The sequence below is a fragment of the Rattus norvegicus genome, chromosome 19 (genome assembly GCF_021556685.1).
Source record: "Rattus norvegicus strain SHRSP/BbbUtx chromosome 19, alternate assembly SHRSP_T2T, whole genome shotgun sequence".
NCBI lineage: Eukaryota > Metazoa > Chordata > Mammalia > Rodentia > Muridae > Rattus > Rattus norvegicus.
In genome coordinates this window covers 48,217,100-48,237,890 of record NC_141552.1, presented here as the reverse complement: position 1 = coordinate 48,237,890, position 20,791 = coordinate 48,217,100, and the positions used below count along the sequence as shown (strand labels likewise).

Here is a 20,791-nt window from a genome sequence, read left to right as displayed (position 1 = left end):
ACACCTAGCAAGAGGTACTTTTTAAAATGACAACATCAACTGTCTCCAGAAGAGGAAGAATGACGTATATCAGTTCACTTCCTAACCCTACAGAAAGTCTGACAGTGTCTCCAACCCAGGGAATAAGAGCGTTGTCAGTTAAAGAGGCAAACCAGGAAGAAAAATGACAATAAAACCATTCCGATGTATCAAGAATTTACTCTTTGGTCCATAAAAATGGAGAAGTGCTTGCAGCTTAATTGGCAGGCACAACGACGCTCTGCATTCTGTGTGGGGAAAGCACAGACAATATTTTATCCAAAAATTTAAAAGTAGCTAAAGTTGAGAAAAGCCTCCATTTCTGGTGTCATGTCAACAAGACACCACTTTCTTCTGCACAGGGCATTACATCTGTCCAAACTTTTTCATGTGTAACAATCACTTGATATATTTGAACATCAGAGAACCCAAATCTGAAATAACTGAGTTGTCCAACTAACTCAATTCTATTCTCAGTCACCAACTCTTCTGGAGATAGGGTCTCACTATGCAGAACAGGTTGCCCTTAAAGCTCATGATTCTCTAGCCAAAGCCTCCCAAGTGCTAGGATTATAGGTATGTGTTACCACACCTGACAGCATACATATTCTGAATGGCAAATAAAGGCTGTTTAAATTAATCAGGTCTAGGAAAAGTCTAATGCTTATGTTTTTAATGTCAATAAATACTGCAGCTTAGGGTAGCCTAAGTGACCTACCTGCTAATATAATATAATCCCAGAGTCTCCAGCTGCCTTACATATCTTTAGGTACCAGATTCCTATGAATAGGGGTACAGGAAGGGACCCTTCACAGATGAAACTGTTGTTTCATTCACTGCTTGAAGATCTTAACGGTGTATATTTTTTAACCCCCCCCCCAAAAAAAACAAAAAACAAAAAACAAAAAACCAACAACAGGGTTTCTCTGTGTAGCCCTGGCTGTCCTGGATGTCTCCAGAATGCTGGAATTAAGGGTCTGTGTCACCACTGCTGGGCTATGAAAATATCCCTTGCCCCTTAAATGACTCAACTTTTTCCAGACCTTACCTCAGATCGTTTAAGACTATGTACTTGGGCTGGAGAAATGGTCCAGTGGTTAAGAGCACTGACTGCTCTTCCAGAGGTCCTGAGTGCATATACTAGTAATCACATGGTGGCTCACAACCATCTGTAATGGATCTGATGCCCTCTTCTGGTGTGTCTGAAGACAGCTACAGTGTATTTCAATCAGCATTTACAACCTAGCTAATGCATAGCTTCAACCCTAAATTACTCACCCCTCCCCATTACAGTAATCATTTGCTGAAAGCATCCAACAGGTTAGAAGCAACCTTATAAAAAACAAGCATCCACCATAAATGTTACAAACATGGCTATAGCTTATTAACATTTGTTTTCAGTTATGTTTGCTGTTCTAAGTCATGTTGGGTCAGTATCATTTCTCCCCTTACAGAATTCTGTTAAATATCCCTCATCCCTATCCCATCTGATGCTTTCTGTGCTGGTCAAAAAATATAGTACAAAACCCTTTGTGAGGGGCAGACAGATTCAGACACATACAACAGACACAGGAGAGGAAGTGGAGATTACTCTTGGTTAAGTTAATTTAAGAAAAGTCTGAAGTATTTTTCTCCACTAATAGTTTAAGCAGTGAGAAGTGTTAGAAGTGTAGCATAGAAGGCAGGAGGCACTGGCTGAAATCTCCACACTCACTGGTTCCTCCTGGCACCTGACCACTAACTACTGTTCTAGATTGTGACCCTGCTATTTTAGGTCTGCCACCTGACCACTACTGTTCTAGATCGAGACCCTGCTATTTTTTGAGTGATGCTCCTGAGAAGAGAGAGATACAGCACACCCTGACTTTGTTGTCTGTTCTAAGTCAACTGTCTTAAACACCAGCTTAAATGTAATATTCCTGTAAGCAGTTGTGCTGCCTTGGTTATAACAGTTGAGCCAACACCGAAGGGTATAGTGCTCACCCTGAAAGCCCGATGACCTGAGTTGTAACCTGGAATCTACAGAAAGGTGAAAGGAGATAATCAGCTACACACACACACACACACACACACACACACACACACACACACACACACACACCTTGTTTGGAGTTAATTTGAGGCAGGGTCTTAAAAATGCAGTGAAAGCTAATCTCAAAGTCATGGTGATCCTTTTGCCCTAATCTTTTAAGAGCTGGAATTACAGATTTGAGCCACCACACCCAGAAACTGATACAAGAGCCTAATGAGTGAAAATATATGCAGGTGGGGCCATGAGCTCCAAGAAGCACGGTCTCTGTAGCCCACACATACCCAGGAACAATCTAGACACATCTTTGTGCAAATGGCTTATGTGCAAGCTTTGTAGTGCTGCTGCTGTTTATTCAGATTTGCTAAAGAGACAGACAAGTGGTGGTATTCTCTCATAATCCCAGATTACTCAGGAGGATAAAGCAGGAGAATGACTTCAAGTTCCTGGCCAGTCTAGACTACATTATAAGACTGTCTCTCAAACAAAACGAAACTCCCAAGACATGCCTAGTGAGGATAAAGCTGCAGCCTGGTAGTTAAGTTTGAACTCCCAGCACCCATGTTTTTGTTTTTTGTTTTTAAAAAAAAAAAAAAAAAAAAAGCCGCCACATGTGGTGTCGGTGCATTGCTTTTATCCTAGCACTCTGAAGACAGGGACAGGTGGATGCCTGAGTTCCCAGAACAGTCAGGGCTGCACAGAGAAATCCTGTCTTAAAATAAAAGAAAAAGCCAGGCAATAGATACTCATGCCTCTAAGTCTAGCATTTGGTGGCTGATCCCTAGAACTTGTCTGCCACACAGCCTAGCTGAAACTGCCACAGGCTTCTGCTTCAGTGACTGTCTTGAAGCAGTAAGATGGAGAGAGGCCATGGAATGTTCTGCTCTGTAGCCATACCTTAGGGTACACCATCAGTCTTCAAAGGCATGCATCACAAAGGTAAAACTATGTTCTGTCCCCTTGATTAAATTAAAGCTGCATCAAATTGTTATTTAATAAAATAAGTAACCATATTGCTTGTTTTCTATTAACTATGCAGCACTGGATTAAATGCTTATATTCTCCTAAAACTTGTATGTTGAATCTGAACTTGGCTTTTTTTTTGTTTTTGTTTTTTGAGACAGGGTTTGTTGGAGGTTGGTCTGGTGCTACTATGTATTGAAATGTTAAATATTGACCCCCAAGATCAGGTTGCAGTCCTGACAAGTAGATTCCTGAGCACACCAAATGATGTTGTATAAACTTTGCTCACTAATCTTTTCTGACTAGTTAAATAAAAGTGGCTATAGTCACTTACTTGGAATTACAGAGGTAGGTTGGGTTTCAGTTACTGAGCTGGGGGTTCGAAGTAGGGACCACAAAGAGAGGAAGAAGGAGAGAGAAGAAGAAAGGAGAGACCAAGAAAGAGGTCTGTCTCCATTAGATGGGATGGGGTAGGATCATATGGCTGGGGGAAGTGCACCCTGACGACAGACTGCTCCAAACAGCCCAAGCTAAACTCAAAACAGCAAGTAACTTGGGGAGCACAGCTAGGAAATAGCCAGTCTAGTGTAATATATTAGGGTAATTGGCCAGTAAAATTGTGCTAAAGCTGATTAAATAAATCAGTGGGACTCAGTCTCAATTATTGGGGACCTGGCCAGGTCATATTAAGAACAAATAGTTATTAATAGAATTCACAGCAACAAGGGTTTCTCTGTGTAGTCCTGGCTGTCCTGGAACTCACTGGAAGCCTGCCTACGTCTATTTGGATTAAAGGCATGTGCCACCACCTCTTGGACAAATCTGAACTAGTTAAGGTATTAGGAACCTTTGCTTTTTGGGAGGTAGAGATCTTACAATTAGAATTAGTGTCCATACAAGGAAACCCCTGAAACATGGGCCCTTTCCAAGTAATAATAAACACGCCTACAAACCAGGAATGAGCACTCAACATGTACTTCAGGTGGTAGAGTAGTTTCTACATAGATAGATACGGTGGGGAACCTACCTGCAGCGAGCAAGCGAAGTCGCAACCCTGAGGGTCCAGTTCCGTCTCGAAGAACGTCTACACTTTCAGCATATACATTCCCCAGGAAACAGCTCAGGGGCATCATAGGAGCCCTGGAGGCACAGAAGGAACAAGGCATGGGCCTCCCTTCCAGCAAGGCCATGGGCACAAAGCTCATGTTCCTCACACTCACTTGGTATCCTGGAGGCTGTTTCCACTATAGATGTACATTCGTTTTACAGTTGCTCCATGGGGTATCTGAAGAGAAGCTAGACCATGGGCAAAATTGGGCTGCAAGTAAGACAAGAATTTTACTACAAACATTATATAAATCACATGATTCAGTGTCTAATATTCCCTGGCACTCACGGTCATTAAGAACTGGTCTGGTCAAAGCACACAATCAAACTTGGTTCTGAGTCAACTAAGTTACTTTAAATAAGCAAGTGCATCTTTCATCTTTGAGTTTTATTGCCTGTCTGCCTTCTTCCCTTCCTGTCTTTTGAGACAGGGCTTACTAATTAATTCAGGCTGGCCTTGAACCAGAAATCTTTCTGCTTCAGTCTCCTAAATTCTGGAATTACAAGTGTGTGTCATCATTTCTGGCTTGTTAAACTTTTGCAGTAACAAGTAACTGAAGATCCAGAGAATGGACTCTTCAAACTGTTTAGGATGTCGCAGTTAGAAAATGGCTGGAGATACCGCTGACAAGGTGAGAGCCTTACCGGCCTCTACAGTGCCAAATGCGCTCTTCCTAGTCATGTTACAGCCTTGTTCTTCCTGTGAACTCTACCCATTCTCTCTCTTGACCATTAAAGAACTCAAAGCCGAGGTAACCAAAGAAAGGTGTCCTACCCATTCCCCTATCCCACATGGACACTGGAAAAAAAAAAAACAACCCACAAGGACCCAGAAGTGCTGACCTCATACTTGGGAGCCTCCGTCCATGAGTCTAACTGAAAAGAGAAAGACAGTCCTCTGAAGTTGAGGTGGAAGAGCTGCTCAGCAGAGTTGTACACTGTGGAGTAAAAATGACACAGCTGACTGGTAGCTGCTTTCCAACATAAACCAGCTTGGCAGGCAGCAATGACTCCAGTAGGGAAATTGCTTTTGTCTAATTTCTCAACTGACATAGGATGAAAACAAGGGTCTGAGATGCTATACACCTATCCAAGGACCTGAGATGAGGAGAGATGGCACCACCCACAGGTTTATTGCTATGGGCTGACCAGAGGAATCAGATGTGTTTGGCTTACCTCCTGGATGGGTTGCACCAAAAGACTGGTCAATTTGCTCAATGGTAGGAGCGATGGCCTGAGAGTTAAAATGCACTCCACTGAAAAATACAATTACTTTTTAATATCAGGTTTAACAAGATGGTCTTAGATCATGAGGAAAGGTGGCTGGCTGGATGTTATTGTTTATTAGGTAATAGAATCTTGCTATGTACCCTGGCTAGCTTTGAAAATACCACAGTCCTCCTATCTAGGCCTCTTAGGCATTGGGATTGCCAGCTTGTGCCACTGTATTCAGCATAGAGTTATTCTTAAAACACATTATATAAAAAGAAAATGACAAGGCATGGTGGTCTGCACCTTGTTAGCACTTGGGAGGCAGATATCACTGAGTTAAAGGCCAGCCAGGTTCCAGGCTACCCAAAGCGACATAGTGAGACCTTGTCTCACAATAAATAAACAAATAAATTTAAAATTAAATAAATTATAAATAAGGGGAATTAGTTAATTAGGTGAGAAATAGGTCAATTCTTGGAAGCCCCTATATGGAGTCAACTTTCTGGGGCTTCCCAATGCCGTTTTGGCCCAAAATAAAAGGACAAAGAAGACAGACCTTGAGGTAAAAAGGTTCTATTGAGTAACACTGAAAGGACAAACGGATCTAGTGTCATTACATATTTGTCCACTCCTATACTAACAAATACTTCCAGAACTGCCCCAGGAAGTGGGTCCTTGTCATGCTCTCAATATGGGCTCACTGGAAGGGACAGTCTTTTTTGTTGCTGCAGTAGTAAGGAATGAACCCAAGGTCACTCATATGCTGGGTAAGCTTTAGTACTTTACTTTTTGTACTTTTTTTACTTTTTGTAATCCTTTAGTACTTTAATGAAGGCAGTAGATAAAGCTGGTCTGTACCACATATAACATATACCAGTAAGGGAGAAAACTTACCAATACTTTAACTTTACTTTTGTTAAGTCATAAACTTCAATCACCTAAAAAATAGAAGAAATTGTTTAGGTACCATAATTGTTGAAGTTGTTACAAAGACAGAGTTAAGAGGCTGTAGCAATAGGATCAAGAGTTCAAGGCTGGGCTGGAGAGATGGCTCAGCGGTTAAGAGCACTGACTGCTCTTCTAGAAGTCCTGAGTTCAAATCCCAGCAACTACATGGTGGCTCATAACCATCTGTAATGGGATCAGATGCCCTCTTCTGGTGTGTCTGAAGACAGCAACAGTGTACTCATATACATAAAATAAATAAATAAATCTTAAAAAAAGAAAAAGAGTTCAAGGCCTGCTTGAGCTACTTGAGACCCTAACTCAAATAAAATACACTCACCAAAAGCCAATTCAAGGATACAATTAGCAATAACATAGTGTCAATCCCAGTGTCTCAGACTCCAAAAGACTCCTCAAGAACCTCTTGCTATCTTCTGTGCTTATTCTAAATTTGGGGAGGGAAAAGCCACATGTGGTGTTGCACATTTGCAGTCTGCACTCAGGAGGCTGAGGTAGGAAGGAGGGTCACTTAAGTTATGAGGACACTAGCCTGAGAAAAAAAATAACAGTTAAGACTCCATCTCCAAATTAAAAAAAAAAAAAAAAAAAAAAAAAAAAAAAAAAAAAAAAAGGACAAAACTGGGAAGGAAAACATAAATCATAGCCTTCCTCCATAAGTCTTTTTCCTTTTGCAACAAGGTCTCATTATATAGCCTGGCTATCTTAGGACTTATTGTATAGCCCAGGCTAACTTCAAACCTGCAACTGTGCTCCTGCCTCCTGCTGGGATTACAAGGTGTATGAAACCACACTCAGTCACAACTTCTCCTCTTGATGGTGCTCCAATGCTAACTGTAGATGCTTTGGATCAAGGCCCTTCCATCTAATCCACTGCTGAGCCATTTAGAACCCATATTGTTCTACAAGACAATGCCACACCCAGGAAACATACCCACCAGCTTGTGTGTGTTCAATACAGAAACATTTTCCTCTTCCATGGCGGAACTTTTTCTTTTTTGCATGTGACAGGGTTTTACTATGTAGCCCTGGTTGCCTGGGACTCAAAATGTAGACTAGGCTGGCCTTGAACTGTGCTAGGATTAAAGGCATGACCCAGTTCACCAGGCCCCATGCCATATTTGATACATAATAAAAAACAAAAACTAAACCAACTCCCCAAATTAGCTTATTTTATTTACAGTATAAAATGAGAGAGGGGGAGGTCTACCCTCCTAGGAACAGGCCCTACATTAGGGCAGGACAGAACAAGTGTCGTATTAGGTTATGACCCTAATAAAGGGATCTGGTTGAACCTGATGATTCTGAGGGCCCTTGTGAATTTGTCCCTTTAATAGGTTCAGCCTCAGATGAAATGACAGGAGTCAGAGCAGAGACAAATGAAAGGGCACTGAACACTTAGGCATTACTGGAACCAGATAATAAGCACTACAAAGTCCTTGATACTGTGATGTCATGACTTAGCATCCAACAACATGCCTGGCTTAGGGCTGGAGGTACCACTTATTAGCCTCCAGTGGGGGTGGCACAAGCAGAGCTGGCTCAGTGTCTGTCTGTCCTGCACTCTGGGCTGAGAAGTGGAAGAGGTTGTGAGCAACATCGGCACTGGCACAGAAACTAGGACACTCACTCAAAAGCACAGAAGTTCTGTCCTCTGTCTTCTTTTCCTTTCCTTTTCTTTTTTGAATATGTAGCCCAGGCTGCCCTTCTAGTCCCAAGGGTAGTCAAGTATGATCTTGAACTCTTAATCATCCTGCCCCCCTCTCCCAGTGCTGCAACTATAGATGTGTGCTACTACTTGTGCTTCATGTGGTGCCAGGGACTGAACCACAGGCAGGCACTCCATCAAGTGAGCTATATTCCTAGCCCTGTCTCTAAGTTTCTAAGTTTTTTCAAGAGAACATTAACCCTGGGACTGGTGACATGGCTCAAGAGGGTTAAAGCCTTTGCCGTCAAGCCTAAGGACCTGAATTCAACCTCCAGGACCCACATGTGAGAGAACTGACTTCTACATGTACACACACACACGTACACACACACAGGTACACACACGTACACACACACGTACACACACACGTACACACACACGTACACACACACACACACACTTTTAAAATAAGAACAGACACTGAATCAAGTTAGAAACCTCACTACTATTATGAAGCTATTTTGATCCCTCCTACTGGAGAGGACTGCTCTGTCTGCTGAGCCTTTATTTATAATACGTGAAAGAATCCTTCTCTCCCAGCCTCTATGAGCTGCTCACTGCTCACACTAAGACACTTACTGGGTAATGACTTACTCTGTGTAGGGAAGGTATTCAGTGCACATTAGGTAAGTCTACCTCATATGAAGCTCCTTCAGGGCAGGATGAAGCTTCTAAGTCTGAGAGTTGGTACTAAGAGAGGCCATGCAGAGGAAGGCAGGAACAGGGTGGTTGAGAAGGGTCCTCTTCAGAATGCCTGGTAGTACACCATGACAAGTTGGTGGCCACTTCACTGAGGCCAGGACCTTATGCTGACAGAGACTGCCTGCTTTTAGCCAGAAGCCCTGCTTGTAGAAGATGCAGGCATCCTTTATCTGACAAGTACAGCTATAGCTGGCCAGTGACCTCCCAGAAGGATCTCCTCCAATAAAACCCTTCCCATGTCCTGTTTTTTCTTCTCAGTAGCTCACTTGTGATTAGATGACAGGAGCTATGAGCACGTCAGCATTTGGAAAGGCTACTTCATAACCTAAGCAGGAAAACAGCATTGGTGTTCCATTTAACCCCATGACTCTGAGGCATGAGTCTGCTGTCAGATGACTAACCTGTGCAGTCCAGGCATTTGAAAACAGTGTATTAAAAACATCCCAGACTGAACAGGTGCTGGAAAACTGCATATCAGTGCCAACTAAGATAGCCTCCACACCAGCAAGTCGTCCATATTTCCACAATGGGGCTAAAGAATCAACTCTCTCCTGGTAGTATCAACAGCAAACCCTTAAGTTTTAATTTTTCAATCTTCAGATCATACTGTCTGGCATAAAAATGAATTAAAACAAGACTCATAAACCCATAAAGTCCTGCCCTATAGCTAGGTTCCATTCTCAGCACCCTTTAAACAAGGCTTGGGTTACTGCTCTCCCAAATCTACAACACTCTCTTCTTAGCCCTGAGCAAAGGACAACAAAAGCTCTTTTCCACCTGTCACCCCAGGTCAGTGCACTTGTCTACCCACCTTCAGAGGAATGGGCACAGCTTTAGTTTTCTACTGAACCAATGAGATCTACGCCCACTTATAAGTCTCCAAAACACCTAACAACAGCACATTAGTCAGCTCCAGACAGGCTGGACCAGCAAGATATGAAACTATAGTTGTCATTTATGGTTACCTTAAGTCTCTGATTGAAAGCATCAAACAGTAGCTTGATCCCGTCTTGAGTCAGGTTAAGGATGAGGTCATGGCTTAGAGGAGACTACAAAACAAAAAATAAAACACACTTTGATTTATTCACTAGCAACTACTGAAAAGTCTTACAACAAACAAGGCTGCAACACACAGGGCATATGTAAGGCAGTCCCTTTCCCCCAACTAACGAAGTACGGAAGCTTAAAAATGAAACTGGTGGATGAATGCTGTGTCTCTTGCTTCTGGCCTGCAACTCCTGCTTTATACTAGTGGCTGAAAAGAGCCTTTCCCTTTTAGATTTTAGTACAAATACAAGGGAGGAATGGACAGAGTTAAGTGAGTGAACAGGTCATTTTCTTGGGGTCCCAGAGTGATATCTACCTTAAAAGTTTACTGCCATTAAACTAGCAGACGTCTACTAGTAGTAAGTGTCATGTGAAAAGTCTCAGGATCCAAACTTGGCAAGGTACTGGTTATGCACACCAGCTGAACTCTGTCTGTACACAGGCTCCTGGTACTATCCATAGCCATCATATGCCTTATTTTGAATATTTTGGGCCAAACGCTTGGAATCAAAAAATACCTTGTGATCTGGTTATACAAGACAGAATCCTTTCTTTTCCCCATTCCATACCATAATGTTTCTTTCTGAAAAGCCCAAGTTTAAGATCCAAGGAGTGACATTTCTACACCTGTCCCTTCTCAGTCCTGTGGGGAGTGGCAGTACCCAACTGTGAACTGACCCCTTGACATTAGAGCCCTTTAATGATTCTGGTTCCTACCTAGGAATAGGTCATCTTTTTCCTTCAAGGTTGTTCTGAGGACAAAGATGGTAGGTCAGAATGCATCAAGAACAGATGTCTGCCCCATCTTCCTGCTTCTAGCCCAATGCAATTATTTCAAGGATTTAATGTTTTAAAGACTATCAGATTGACTCAGATTGCTGCAAATTGAAGGGAAAAACACAGCTATCTCAAACTCATCCTTCTTGAACCTGGCACAAAGCTGTTCAAAAGATTTTAACTAAAGTAAACAAAGTGAATAACAGGTGTGGCTTTAAGAGACAAAGACAGCTGCTGGAGAGATAGCTCAGCGGTTAAGAGCACTGTCTGCTCTTCCAGAGGTCCTGAGTTCAATTCCCAGCAACCACATGGTGGCTCACAACCATCTGTAATGAGATCTGATGCCCTGTTCTGGTGTGTCTGAAGATAGCAACAGTGAACTCACATAAAATAAATAAAAAAATCTTAAAAAACGAGAGAGAGAGAGAGAGAGAGAGAGAGAGAGAGAGAGAGAGAGAGAGAGAAAGAGAGAGAAAGACATAAATTAGGAAGCCAGATGTTACCCAGGAAGGCCTTACAAGGACCCTACCCCCCCACCCCCCAAGAACCTTTGGAATTAGCTTAAACTGTCTGCTCTCCTTCCTGACTCTAACAGGGAGCAGACCTAGGTGTTACCATCCATGTTTGCTTTGCCCTCTAAAACAGATGAGTCACTTGATAGGCAGTCTTTAAATTCCAAGTGTGATTTTTACAGTTATTTCTCTGGGGATGGACCCTAGTGGTAGAATACTTAGTAGTAGACTTGAGGCCCCAGGTTTCATCTTCACAAAGAGAAAGAAAAGAGTGAAGAAGAAGAAGAAAAAGAGGACAGGATGAAAAATTTTGCTAGAATAGGAGCAAAAGTTTTCTGAACTTGGAAGCAAAGAGGAAATACATGGAAGAAAAAAGGTAAGAGAACAAACAGACCCATGTTAATGCTCGTGTGTAGTGGCACATACCCACTATCCCAGCACTTGGGATAAAAGCACAGGAGGATTAAAAGTTGAGGCCAGTCTGGACTACCTGATCACGTCTAAAAGCCAGTACTATGTAGGAGCTCTAATATCACCTTTAGGTCTTTGTCAAACAGTGTTCAAAGGCCAGCATGGTGGCTACAACCTTAGCCCCAGCAGCTGGGAGGCAGAGGCAGGAAGACAATGCTTGAGTTTGGGAACAACCTATATAGAGTTACAGGCCAGCCAGGGCTATACAGTGAGAGCCTGTCTCAAAAGATTGTTCTAGTAATATATGAATTTAACAGACTAGTCATTAAATTTTCAGAAGCTACACAACTAAAAAAATAGGGAGAATGTAGATCTAGACTAGGGGTATTATCATCTTTCTGTAATGCCAGCACGGAAGCTCAGGTGTTCAAGCTCAGTCCTGGCTACGAGAGACCTGGCATTAAAATCCCAAAGCCAGTTGTGTCTGTTAAATAGTTACAGATGCTCAGGGAAATCCACTTCCTTATTTTAATGGCCACTCCTTTTCAGGTTAGGGATAACAAAGAGCAAAGAGTTCCTTTAGAAATGAGAACCCACCATGACTGTCACCATGACTCAAGGAACCCCTGCATATTCTGGCAAGTTCTGTATTTTGAGGCACGTAGCACATGAATATCTAAGCACTTGCTTGGAGACTAAGCATTTCTCTTCTTAGATCCTTCAGACTAGCCAGGGGATAAGGTACTGCAGGTAGTAATCTCTGTGAGACGTAACAGGACTAATGCAGCCTGTGCTCCAAATCAAATGGGGCAGCTTGACAGAAATCTTACCGACTCGTAATCCAATTTGCTGCAAGAGTCGAAACTCTTTAAGATTCAGCAATATTCAGTCTCAGCGAAGCCTCTGGCCTCTGCAGGCTCTCAAAGCTTTGCAACACAAAGGCTATTTTACAAACTGTTCTTGTTATATAATGTCACAGAAAACTGCAGGCTACAGAGCTAGGTGGAAAGAAGATGGTCGTGGAGAGAAATAGAGAGGTGAGCTAAGCCTATTTCCTGTCAAGTCATATGCTCTGCTAGCTAGAGATCTTTCCTGAAACAATCCTGAACATACGTCAATCAACAAGGTAGAGAAGATACTCCAGAAAATCAGAGGTAACTTCTGAGGTGATTTCCCATGAAAAGGCCCCCATATTAAGAGTCAGTAGTTAAGCACAGATTTAAACAAATGAAACAAAAAACAGGTTTAGTTTTTTTTTTAACTGTTCTTTTATCTAAAACCTAGCAGCACTAGATTATTAAGGCTGAAGTTTCTAAACCAAGAAAACATACTAGCTAGCAGAACAAAACTGGCCTACGATTCCTGTTGAAACACAGCAACTCCTCCCAACTCTCCTCTCCCAGTATCTTCTCTGGAGGTAAGCTCACTGACCAAGACTTCTATTTCAGTAAACCGATCCGCCACCACTCACCTGCTCACTGTAGAGAACCTGGACATTTTTGATGATGCGACAGTGCTTCTGAAGAATGGCTACTGCCTGAGCCAGAGGCATTCCTGAAATAAAGGAAGGACACTGTGTGGTTACTAGTCTATCCGTTTATTGACAGTTACACAGTACTAAGCATTGTTCCCTGAAGCCTGCACACAGGGCTGAATCATTAAAGTAAGTCAGTTAGGATAAAGTCATACAGCAAACACCAAGGGACCACTCAAGATTGTACAAGGGGAGAAAGTGAATATAGAAAAAGCTTCCTAGAGATAGGACAGGCAAACTGATCCCAAGCAGTTAAGGAGCTAAGACAGTTAGCGGGAACTAAGGGCAGACTGGGAAAAGCACGAATTTCTTGACTCTGGAGGCCAAGCTTCTAGCCTGGACTCTGCACTGGTTCCTGTAACCCAGCACAGTCCTGTCTCTTCCTCTCTGGCATTTATCTCAGCATCTCAGATCAGTTTATTAGGGCATATGACTTATATGCTTTCATTAAAAAAGGTTAAAGCCACTAGGCATGGTGGCACTTGACTGTAAATTCCAGTTCTTACAAGGCAGGAAGGAGGAGGATTGTGAATTTGAGGCAAGTCTCAAAAATAAAACAAAACAAATGAAAGTTTAAAGTCACACACTGATCAAAATCAATTTATTTTTACAAAGAATTTAATTTGATTCCTACTTAAAAAACCGCAAGTATCTCTTAAACACTTAGTTTTGAAGGCACCGACCATTACAAGCAGATTTACATTTGCCTTCAACTTAAGTGGTCCAAATGGACGACACCTCTAACATTCTTGGGACCCACAGCCATACCAAAAGTTTGTTCTCGGGGTTTACTAATATTAATAGGAAGAAGCACAGAGACAAATTCTGCAAAATCTAAAAACTCAGGTTCATAAATGCAATGATAACATGTGCTATTTACTACTTTCTGACTTCCTAGCTAACCAGCTATTTATCTAATGGCTTCAGAATACTTATTCCTGGGGCTAAAGGATTGTAGAGTAAGTGACTGACAAAAGGGAAGAGTGACTAAAATATCACCTCAGGGCCATAGGGAAGGCCATCTGAAGTTGAGGAACTCTAGATTGAGAAAATGATGCAGAAAAGAACTTTCAGATGAAGAATTGGTGGTTCACCTCATTTAAACAATTATAGTTCAATCTCATTTGAGCTATTGGTCAGTTTTGAGAAAGGTAAAAGCAATCAATCAGAAGACCAAATGTAATTTTCTTTTATATGTGCATCTGTATACATGCACACATGTGTTGATGTAAAGGCCAAAGGACAATTGAAGGTTGATTCTGCAGGAGCTGTTCATCTTGGGTTTTTGGAGACAGTATTTCCCATTGGTCTAGAGGCTCTCCATGTAGGCTAGCTGTCCTGGAACTCACTCTATAGACCAGGCTGGCTTCGAACTCAGAGGTCCACCAGCTCTTCATCCCAAGTGCTGGAATTAGAGGTGTACGCTACCACCACCCACCTATTTTTTATATTTTTTAAATTTAGCTTTGATGTTAGTTCTGGGGATTAAACTTAATCCTCATGCTTGCTGGACAGTCACTTTACTAAGTCCTGACTTACAACCAATAAAAACACTTTAGCTTTCTATAACATAGGGTCTAAAACATGGTAGACAAAGCTGCTAAGAACATGAACGATTTGGAAGTATCATTCAGCTTGCTATTCCTGCAATGGGCGAGCATCTGTGCTGCACACAGGTCTCTCTCTCTTTCTCTCTCTTTTCCTTTTCTTTCGGAGGTGGGGACCAAACCCAGGGCCTTGTGCTTGCTAGGCAAGTGCTCTACCACTGAGCTAAATCCCCAACCCTACACACAGGTCTCATACCACAACTGTCCCTATCTCTCAGTAAAGACCACTCCCTCAAGCTGTACCTCAATCCTTCTTACTCTCTATGGGTGTGTGACTGGGTGTGGCTGCATCTCTTCTGTTTATGTCTTATTCATCCAACTTCCCCATTCCCACTTGAATGTCAACCAGTTTTCAGGGCATGAGGAAAGGCAATTAAGAGCTAACAGATTAAAAGTGTTTTGGGGGCTGGGGATTTAGCTCAGTGGTAGAGCGCTTACCTAGGAAGCGCAAGGCCCTGGGTTCAGTCCCCAGCTCTGAAAAAAAAAAAAAGTGTTTTGGTTTCCCCCATCCTCTCTGTATTCTGGGTCTCTCTACTATTTTCAACACCCAGTGAGTGTACCTGATGTCAAAAACCTCTAAGTTTGTTCTTTCTCTTCCTTTCTGAATTCAGTTTATAAACTGTACTTCCTAATGGAAGTCCAAAACAGACTTTACTGTCTGTCCCATGAACCCAGAGCATTCACAGTATCCCAGACAGCTAAAACCAAACAGAATTAGGGCACTAGGAAAAAAAAACCAAGACAGGGTCTCACTATATTCTTGGGTGTCCTAGAACTACGTAGCCCAGATTGTCCTCAAACTCCGAGATCTGCCTGTCTGCCACCTGCATCCTGGGATTAAAGAGAGGGGTGGTGTGGTGTGGTGTGTGTGTGTATTGGGGGATGGGGTGTGCACTACCATGCCCGGCTATTATTTTTTTGCTAGCACATCATGCTCTAATTATAAATCCAAACTGATTATGTTTTCCTGAATACATCATCTATCTTTTTCCTGTGGATTAATACGAACCCTTCTCTGGTCAAGTTCCCTCTCTCTCCACAATAGCCCATACATCTGTAATAATAAAATGAACTATTATAATAACATGCATTATAATAAATGAACTATTTCTACACACCTGTTGTACCATTACCCTAAGTTCTTCAGGGGATAAGATCATTTCCTATACAATTTCTAATATTTATGATCAGCAACCACAGACATGCATATTATCTTGAATACAGCAAGCCATTGTCTCTGCACAACAAGGCAATGCTGGAGATGTTTTCTCAAATGACCCTTTAAATCTGCCTTTAGGGCTTCTAAAGATGAAATTCAAAAGCAAATCCAAGCCAAGCATAGTGACTCAGACCTGTAATTCCAGTACTTAGATACTAAGGCAGGGGGATTGCTCAGAGTTTCAGAGTAGTATGGATAAGATTCTGTCTCAGAAAACTAAAAACAAATCCAGACACACACTTTTACATCTATATATTCTGCAAGTCTTATTGAAACCATTATTTCAATTTCAATGTCTTTAATCCACAAGGGTCAAAACATCTGTGGTATTTCCAGAGATTCTGCTTAGGTTTTTTTTTTTTTTTTGGTCTGTGTTGCTAGTATTTTCCTGATCTTCCAAAATTATACAAAGGGCAGGAAGGCAGCCAAGAGGCTGGATGCAGTTCTCCATTACAATGCTAGGCAGTGACTACAAGGGCCAGAAACATCGAATTTGCACAGATTACAATAAGAAACCTGGGGCAGATCAGAAAATCCTTCTTTGGCTAGCTATGTGTTTATCACCTTAACCTAGACATAAAGGTAAGGTTAGCTGGCACGTGAAGAGAACCTGACAGTGTTGTGGTGACAGGCAAGCACCACCTGATTCTCTAATTTATGAAGCAGATTCATCTTTGAAACTTATCCCCATCTAACAGTCCCAACTGCACTTTGGATGGTTGGATCAGGAGAGATTGAGAGAGAGGAAAACTAATTTTTACCACACCCTCACCTCCCCAACTCACTATGAAGAGATTGTTGGGATTGAAAATGAAGCCCAGGAAGCCAGGTGAGGTGGTGTGTGCCTTTAACCCAAGGATTTGGAGGTAGAGGCAGGCAGAACTCTATGAGTTCAAGGCCAGCCTGGGGCTACATAGGGAGACCCAGTTTTAAAGACAAAAATAAAACAAAAGCTTAGCTAAATTCAAGAGTGATTGGTTTCTAGAAGATTATAGGAAGCTATCCCTTAAACTTAAATGTGAAGATTGGAACCCTGGGAAACAGTAAGTAGATGTCTTTCTGCTCCTCTTGCCATAGGGAAGATACTAGGGAACACCTGCCTCCTGCTTGTTCCAGTAACAACTTAGCAAGTCACTGCAAAACATACTTGAAATAACATGTGGATGCAGGGACTCTAGTAGAGTCCTGTGCCGTTCCTTCCCATGACAGGTTCGTCACTAATCAATCTATCAAGAATCCACTGGGCTTCTCTGGGCACAGCAGCCGTGTGACCATTCCTAGCAGAATGCAATCCTTTCATTATTCAAGATGAAAAAGAATAGTAGAGGTGACAGGCCCAAGGTTGCTGCTCCAGTGATCCAAAGATAGGCTAGCTAGTGTGGAAATCCAAGTCCAAAGGCTGAGAGATAGCTCCATGATTAAGAGCACTTGCTCTTCCACAGGACCTGGGTTTTGTTCCCAGCACCTACACTGGACTGCTCATAACTGTCCGTAATTCCAGCTCCAGGGGATCCTACACCCTCTAAACTCTGCAAGCAGGTACAATCATGCACATGTATGCGTGTGCATGCAAAAATATCTTGAAAAGTGCCTCACAATGATCTAAAAAAAAACCTCCAAGCCTAACCTAAACACCTTTAACCCACATGATCTAGAGCCATGAGATCTTGGAATTCCTTTTCTGTTCGCCAACATACATGTTTTTTTATCTTTTTTTACTATAAAGTAAAGATAGAATTCAAATGCAATGGTGAAGTGAAGACCAACCAGAAGGAGAAAGAGAAAAGGGTAGGGGGCAAAGAAGAACAAAGTATAGTGATAGATTATGTATCAAATGTCTTAGTGAAACTCATTTCTTTATATGTTAATAAAAAAGTTAATAAGGCACACACAACCCTTGAATGCAACAGAACATTCTTTGAAGAGGATCTTTATGCTTCTCTGTAGCCTTTCAAAAAGGTCCTTCAGCCAAACTAAGTGAACTTCACTTTGTTCATTCTCTGTATCTTAACCATTTTCTAAAACATTGTAATTAAAAATACCTTATTTTTTAAAATTTGTGGTTCAGTATCTTATTGTGTAATTCCTAAAATGAGCCTTCTATTTTCTTTACTAGCAGAGTTATAAAGGATTATAGTCTTTTTGCTGGGTGTGGTGGTGGACACCAGAAGCAGGCAGATCTGCGACCATCCTGATCTACATAGCTGAGTTCAAGGATAGCTAGGTCTCTGTAGAGGCACTGGGTCATCACCCCAGCCTTACATTTAAAACTTCAGGTTCTAAGGGCTGGTAAGGTGGCAGTGAACAAGGGTGCCTGTTGTAAACCTGGTGACATGAGTCTGATTGATCACTAGGATTCACATGATGGAAAGAACCAATTCTTGCCCGTTGTCCTCTGACCTCAACTGTGCAAGCTCCTCCCTGACACGTTTCTGAATGTGTATGGGTGTTGTTTGCCTGGAATGTTTGGATGTGCATGACCTGCATGCAAAGCCTGTGGAGGCTAGGAATCTAACCCCGCTCCTCTGAAAGAGCAGCCAAGACTTCCCTCCTAAACTTCCCTTCTAAATAAGTAAATTTAAAAATTAAAAATGTATACTTTAGACTGATATAGTGGCCCACTTTCGTACTTGCCACTGGGTTTGATCTCAAGTACCACACAAACCCAACATACTGAGAGAAATATTATAAGTTCAAACTTAACTTGCACTGGGAGTCTGAAACCAGTCTGGGCTAGTAACGGTCTTAAAAAAAAAAAAAAAACAAGCAAACAAAACCTAATCTAAAAAGAATAATGAAAATGGTACAAGCAATCACTAAGGCTCAGAGCTACCCTATGAGTGTTCTCCCAAAGTTGAACTCTGAACCTAGTGTGCTATTATTTTTGGCCACTATGAAGACAGTGTGAAAAAACTATTCAAATTCTTGGTTCTTGCAAATTTGCCAGAAGAGGCCCTGGGTAGTTAGTTATGTATGTTATAGTTCTGTGTTCTGGAAATTTCCTGACCCCAGTTGATCTCCTGTTTTCACTCAATCAAACAAAGAGATACACAGTCTAAGTGTACCATCTGTAGTCTGTAAACTGTGGGTCTTAACCAGTCCTGGGAGGTCCAGATTACGTAGGAGTTGTCCAGGGGAGAAAAAAATGCTAATCAGAAGCCAAACATCATTTGCTTTTCAGCCAAGCTCTTGGTGCCCCACAAGAGGCTGAATGGAAATTTTCACAGCAGACTAAATTTTGAGAACTCTATAGGAACAGGCAGTCTAAGTTCTGAGAACCAAGACCCCTTGATAAAACTGGCTTTTACAATGGGCAAGAAAGAGGCAGGCAGCCACCAAACCCCAGTAGGTTCTTTCTAGCAATCTACCTATCGAGGTTATTCCAATATGCTGTCTCTATTAACTGAGTCTTCTACATTCAAGGATAAACCATAAACAAATGGAGCAGATGACTCAGTCCAAGAGCTCCCAGCAGAGAGACAGAGAGAGGTTGAGGCCCACACAAACAAGCAGCAGGAACACCTTTCCCCATACCCTTTGCTTAGTGCTGCCACAAAGTAAACACACAGGAGTTACTAAAAGCAAATACTCATGTTCACACACAAGGGCCAATTATCCCCCAAATGACCAAACCGAATTGTCTACAAAGTCAATGTGTAATTTCCACTTCACTCAATTTCAACTTTTAACTCTGCTATCTGGTATTACGACACCACATGTTAAGACTACATTTCAAAAGAGAAGAAAACAAGTCAAGGGTTCCTTTAACAAAAGCAAGCTCATTTCCCCCAACCATCTGATTGTGAGACATGTTCCTCCATTCCCCTAAAACCAAAGGAAGACAGATCAGAGAGTGTTGATTAGGGATGCTATCTATTTCTTAACTATTAGAGTCGGCAAAACGGGCATATATAGTATCGATCCTCAGACCTCAGGGAGGGGTATTAGAGATAAATTCAAAAGAGCAGGGTCTTCCCACGCCACTAAATATTTGTAGTGTACCGGCTATTATTATGATTACAAGTACTACAGCCCCAAAGGTTGCTGAGGCCCTAGGCGAGGGCATCGCTGATCCTATGACAGATGGGAGGAGCGGGATTCTAAAGCCTGAAGCCGAAAGACTAGAGGGTAGGAAAAGGCGAAGAACCGCGAGCGCAGAGGCATCTAGGGCAGGAACCAGAAGCGGAAGGGGCTAGAGAGAATTAAGGGCCAGCGAATAGGGTCCCGAAAGAACCCCACACTCACCCAGTGTGAATTCCCATTGCTCGTTCCCCAGAGAGCGTTCAGGCACCACCTCCAGGTCCAGCATTGGTTCGGTTCGCTGGGCCGGGCGGCCTCCCTGCGGCAGCGCAGACAGGACCCGGCCTGAGGAGAGCACGCAGCTGCTGACTGGCCGCTCTCGTCAGCCTGCGGACGTCCGGCTCTCAGCTCCGTCCCGGGCGGCGACGGCAGCACTAACACAACAACACACTTAACCTCCCTTCACCTCCCGGGCAGCAGCCCCGGTAGGAGAGGCTGTAGCAACAGCAGCGCCTGGAGCAACTGCAGCAAAAGCGCCGTGCCGGGCCGTAAAGCGTGGCAAAGGCGGAGCTAAATCACAGAGGCGGGGCTTGAGGCGGAGTCGCGCACGCGCAAACTCTGGGTCGGAGGCCAGACTGGCGCGAGAAAAGCTTGAGGAAGCTTGAATTTAGAGTCCACATTCCCGGGGTCGTACAAACTGCACAGCAACCCACATGCCTACGCAAGAAAAGGCACAATGCGGACAACACATTACACACAAATAAAGTTGTCTGCCGTCTACGTCTATGTACTAGGACCAAAACAGACAGGAAGGACCTAGTCTTAGGGACTCGCGGCCATTATCTTGCTTGTCACGTACTGACGCTGGCTGCTATTGCCTAAATTGTGCGGAAATGTACTCTCCTTGGAACCAGTGGTCTCTGAGCAGGGTCGACCTCAGAGTTTAGGATGTGTGAGTGTGC

The 20,791-nt window shown here is 42.7% G+C and overlaps 1 protein-coding gene across 3 annotated transcripts in view; it reads right to left on the bottom strand.

Annotated features, from left to right (window-relative positions):
• The window catches only part of Phaf1 (phagophore assembly factor 1), a 28,668-nt gene extending 8,315 nt beyond the window's left edge, over positions 1-20,353 (bottom strand). For 2 of the 3 annotated variants that reach the window (XR_015643280.1, XR_015643279.1), the window contains exons 1-8: positions 20,055-20,353; positions 12,921-13,003; positions 9,668-9,751; positions 6,224-6,267; positions 5,294-5,373; positions 4,961-5,055; positions 4,231-4,328; positions 4,038-4,150 (exon numbers count right to left, since the gene is read on the bottom strand). Coding sequence is in view for 1 of the 3 variants with exons in the window: in NM_139040.2 (NP_620609.2) it covers positions 4,038-4,150; positions 4,231-4,328; positions 4,961-5,055; positions 5,294-5,373; positions 6,224-6,267; positions 9,668-9,751; positions 12,921-13,003; positions 20,055-20,118 (661 nt within the window). In the remaining 2 variants the exon portion in view is untranslated. The remainder of the gene's footprint in view (positions 1-4,037; positions 4,151-4,230; positions 4,329-4,960; positions 5,056-5,293; positions 5,374-6,223; positions 6,268-9,667; positions 9,752-12,920; positions 13,004-20,054) is intronic. The other variant, NM_139040.2, reaches the window with a different exon arrangement.
• Between the last annotated feature and the right edge of the window lie 438 nt (positions 20,354-20,791).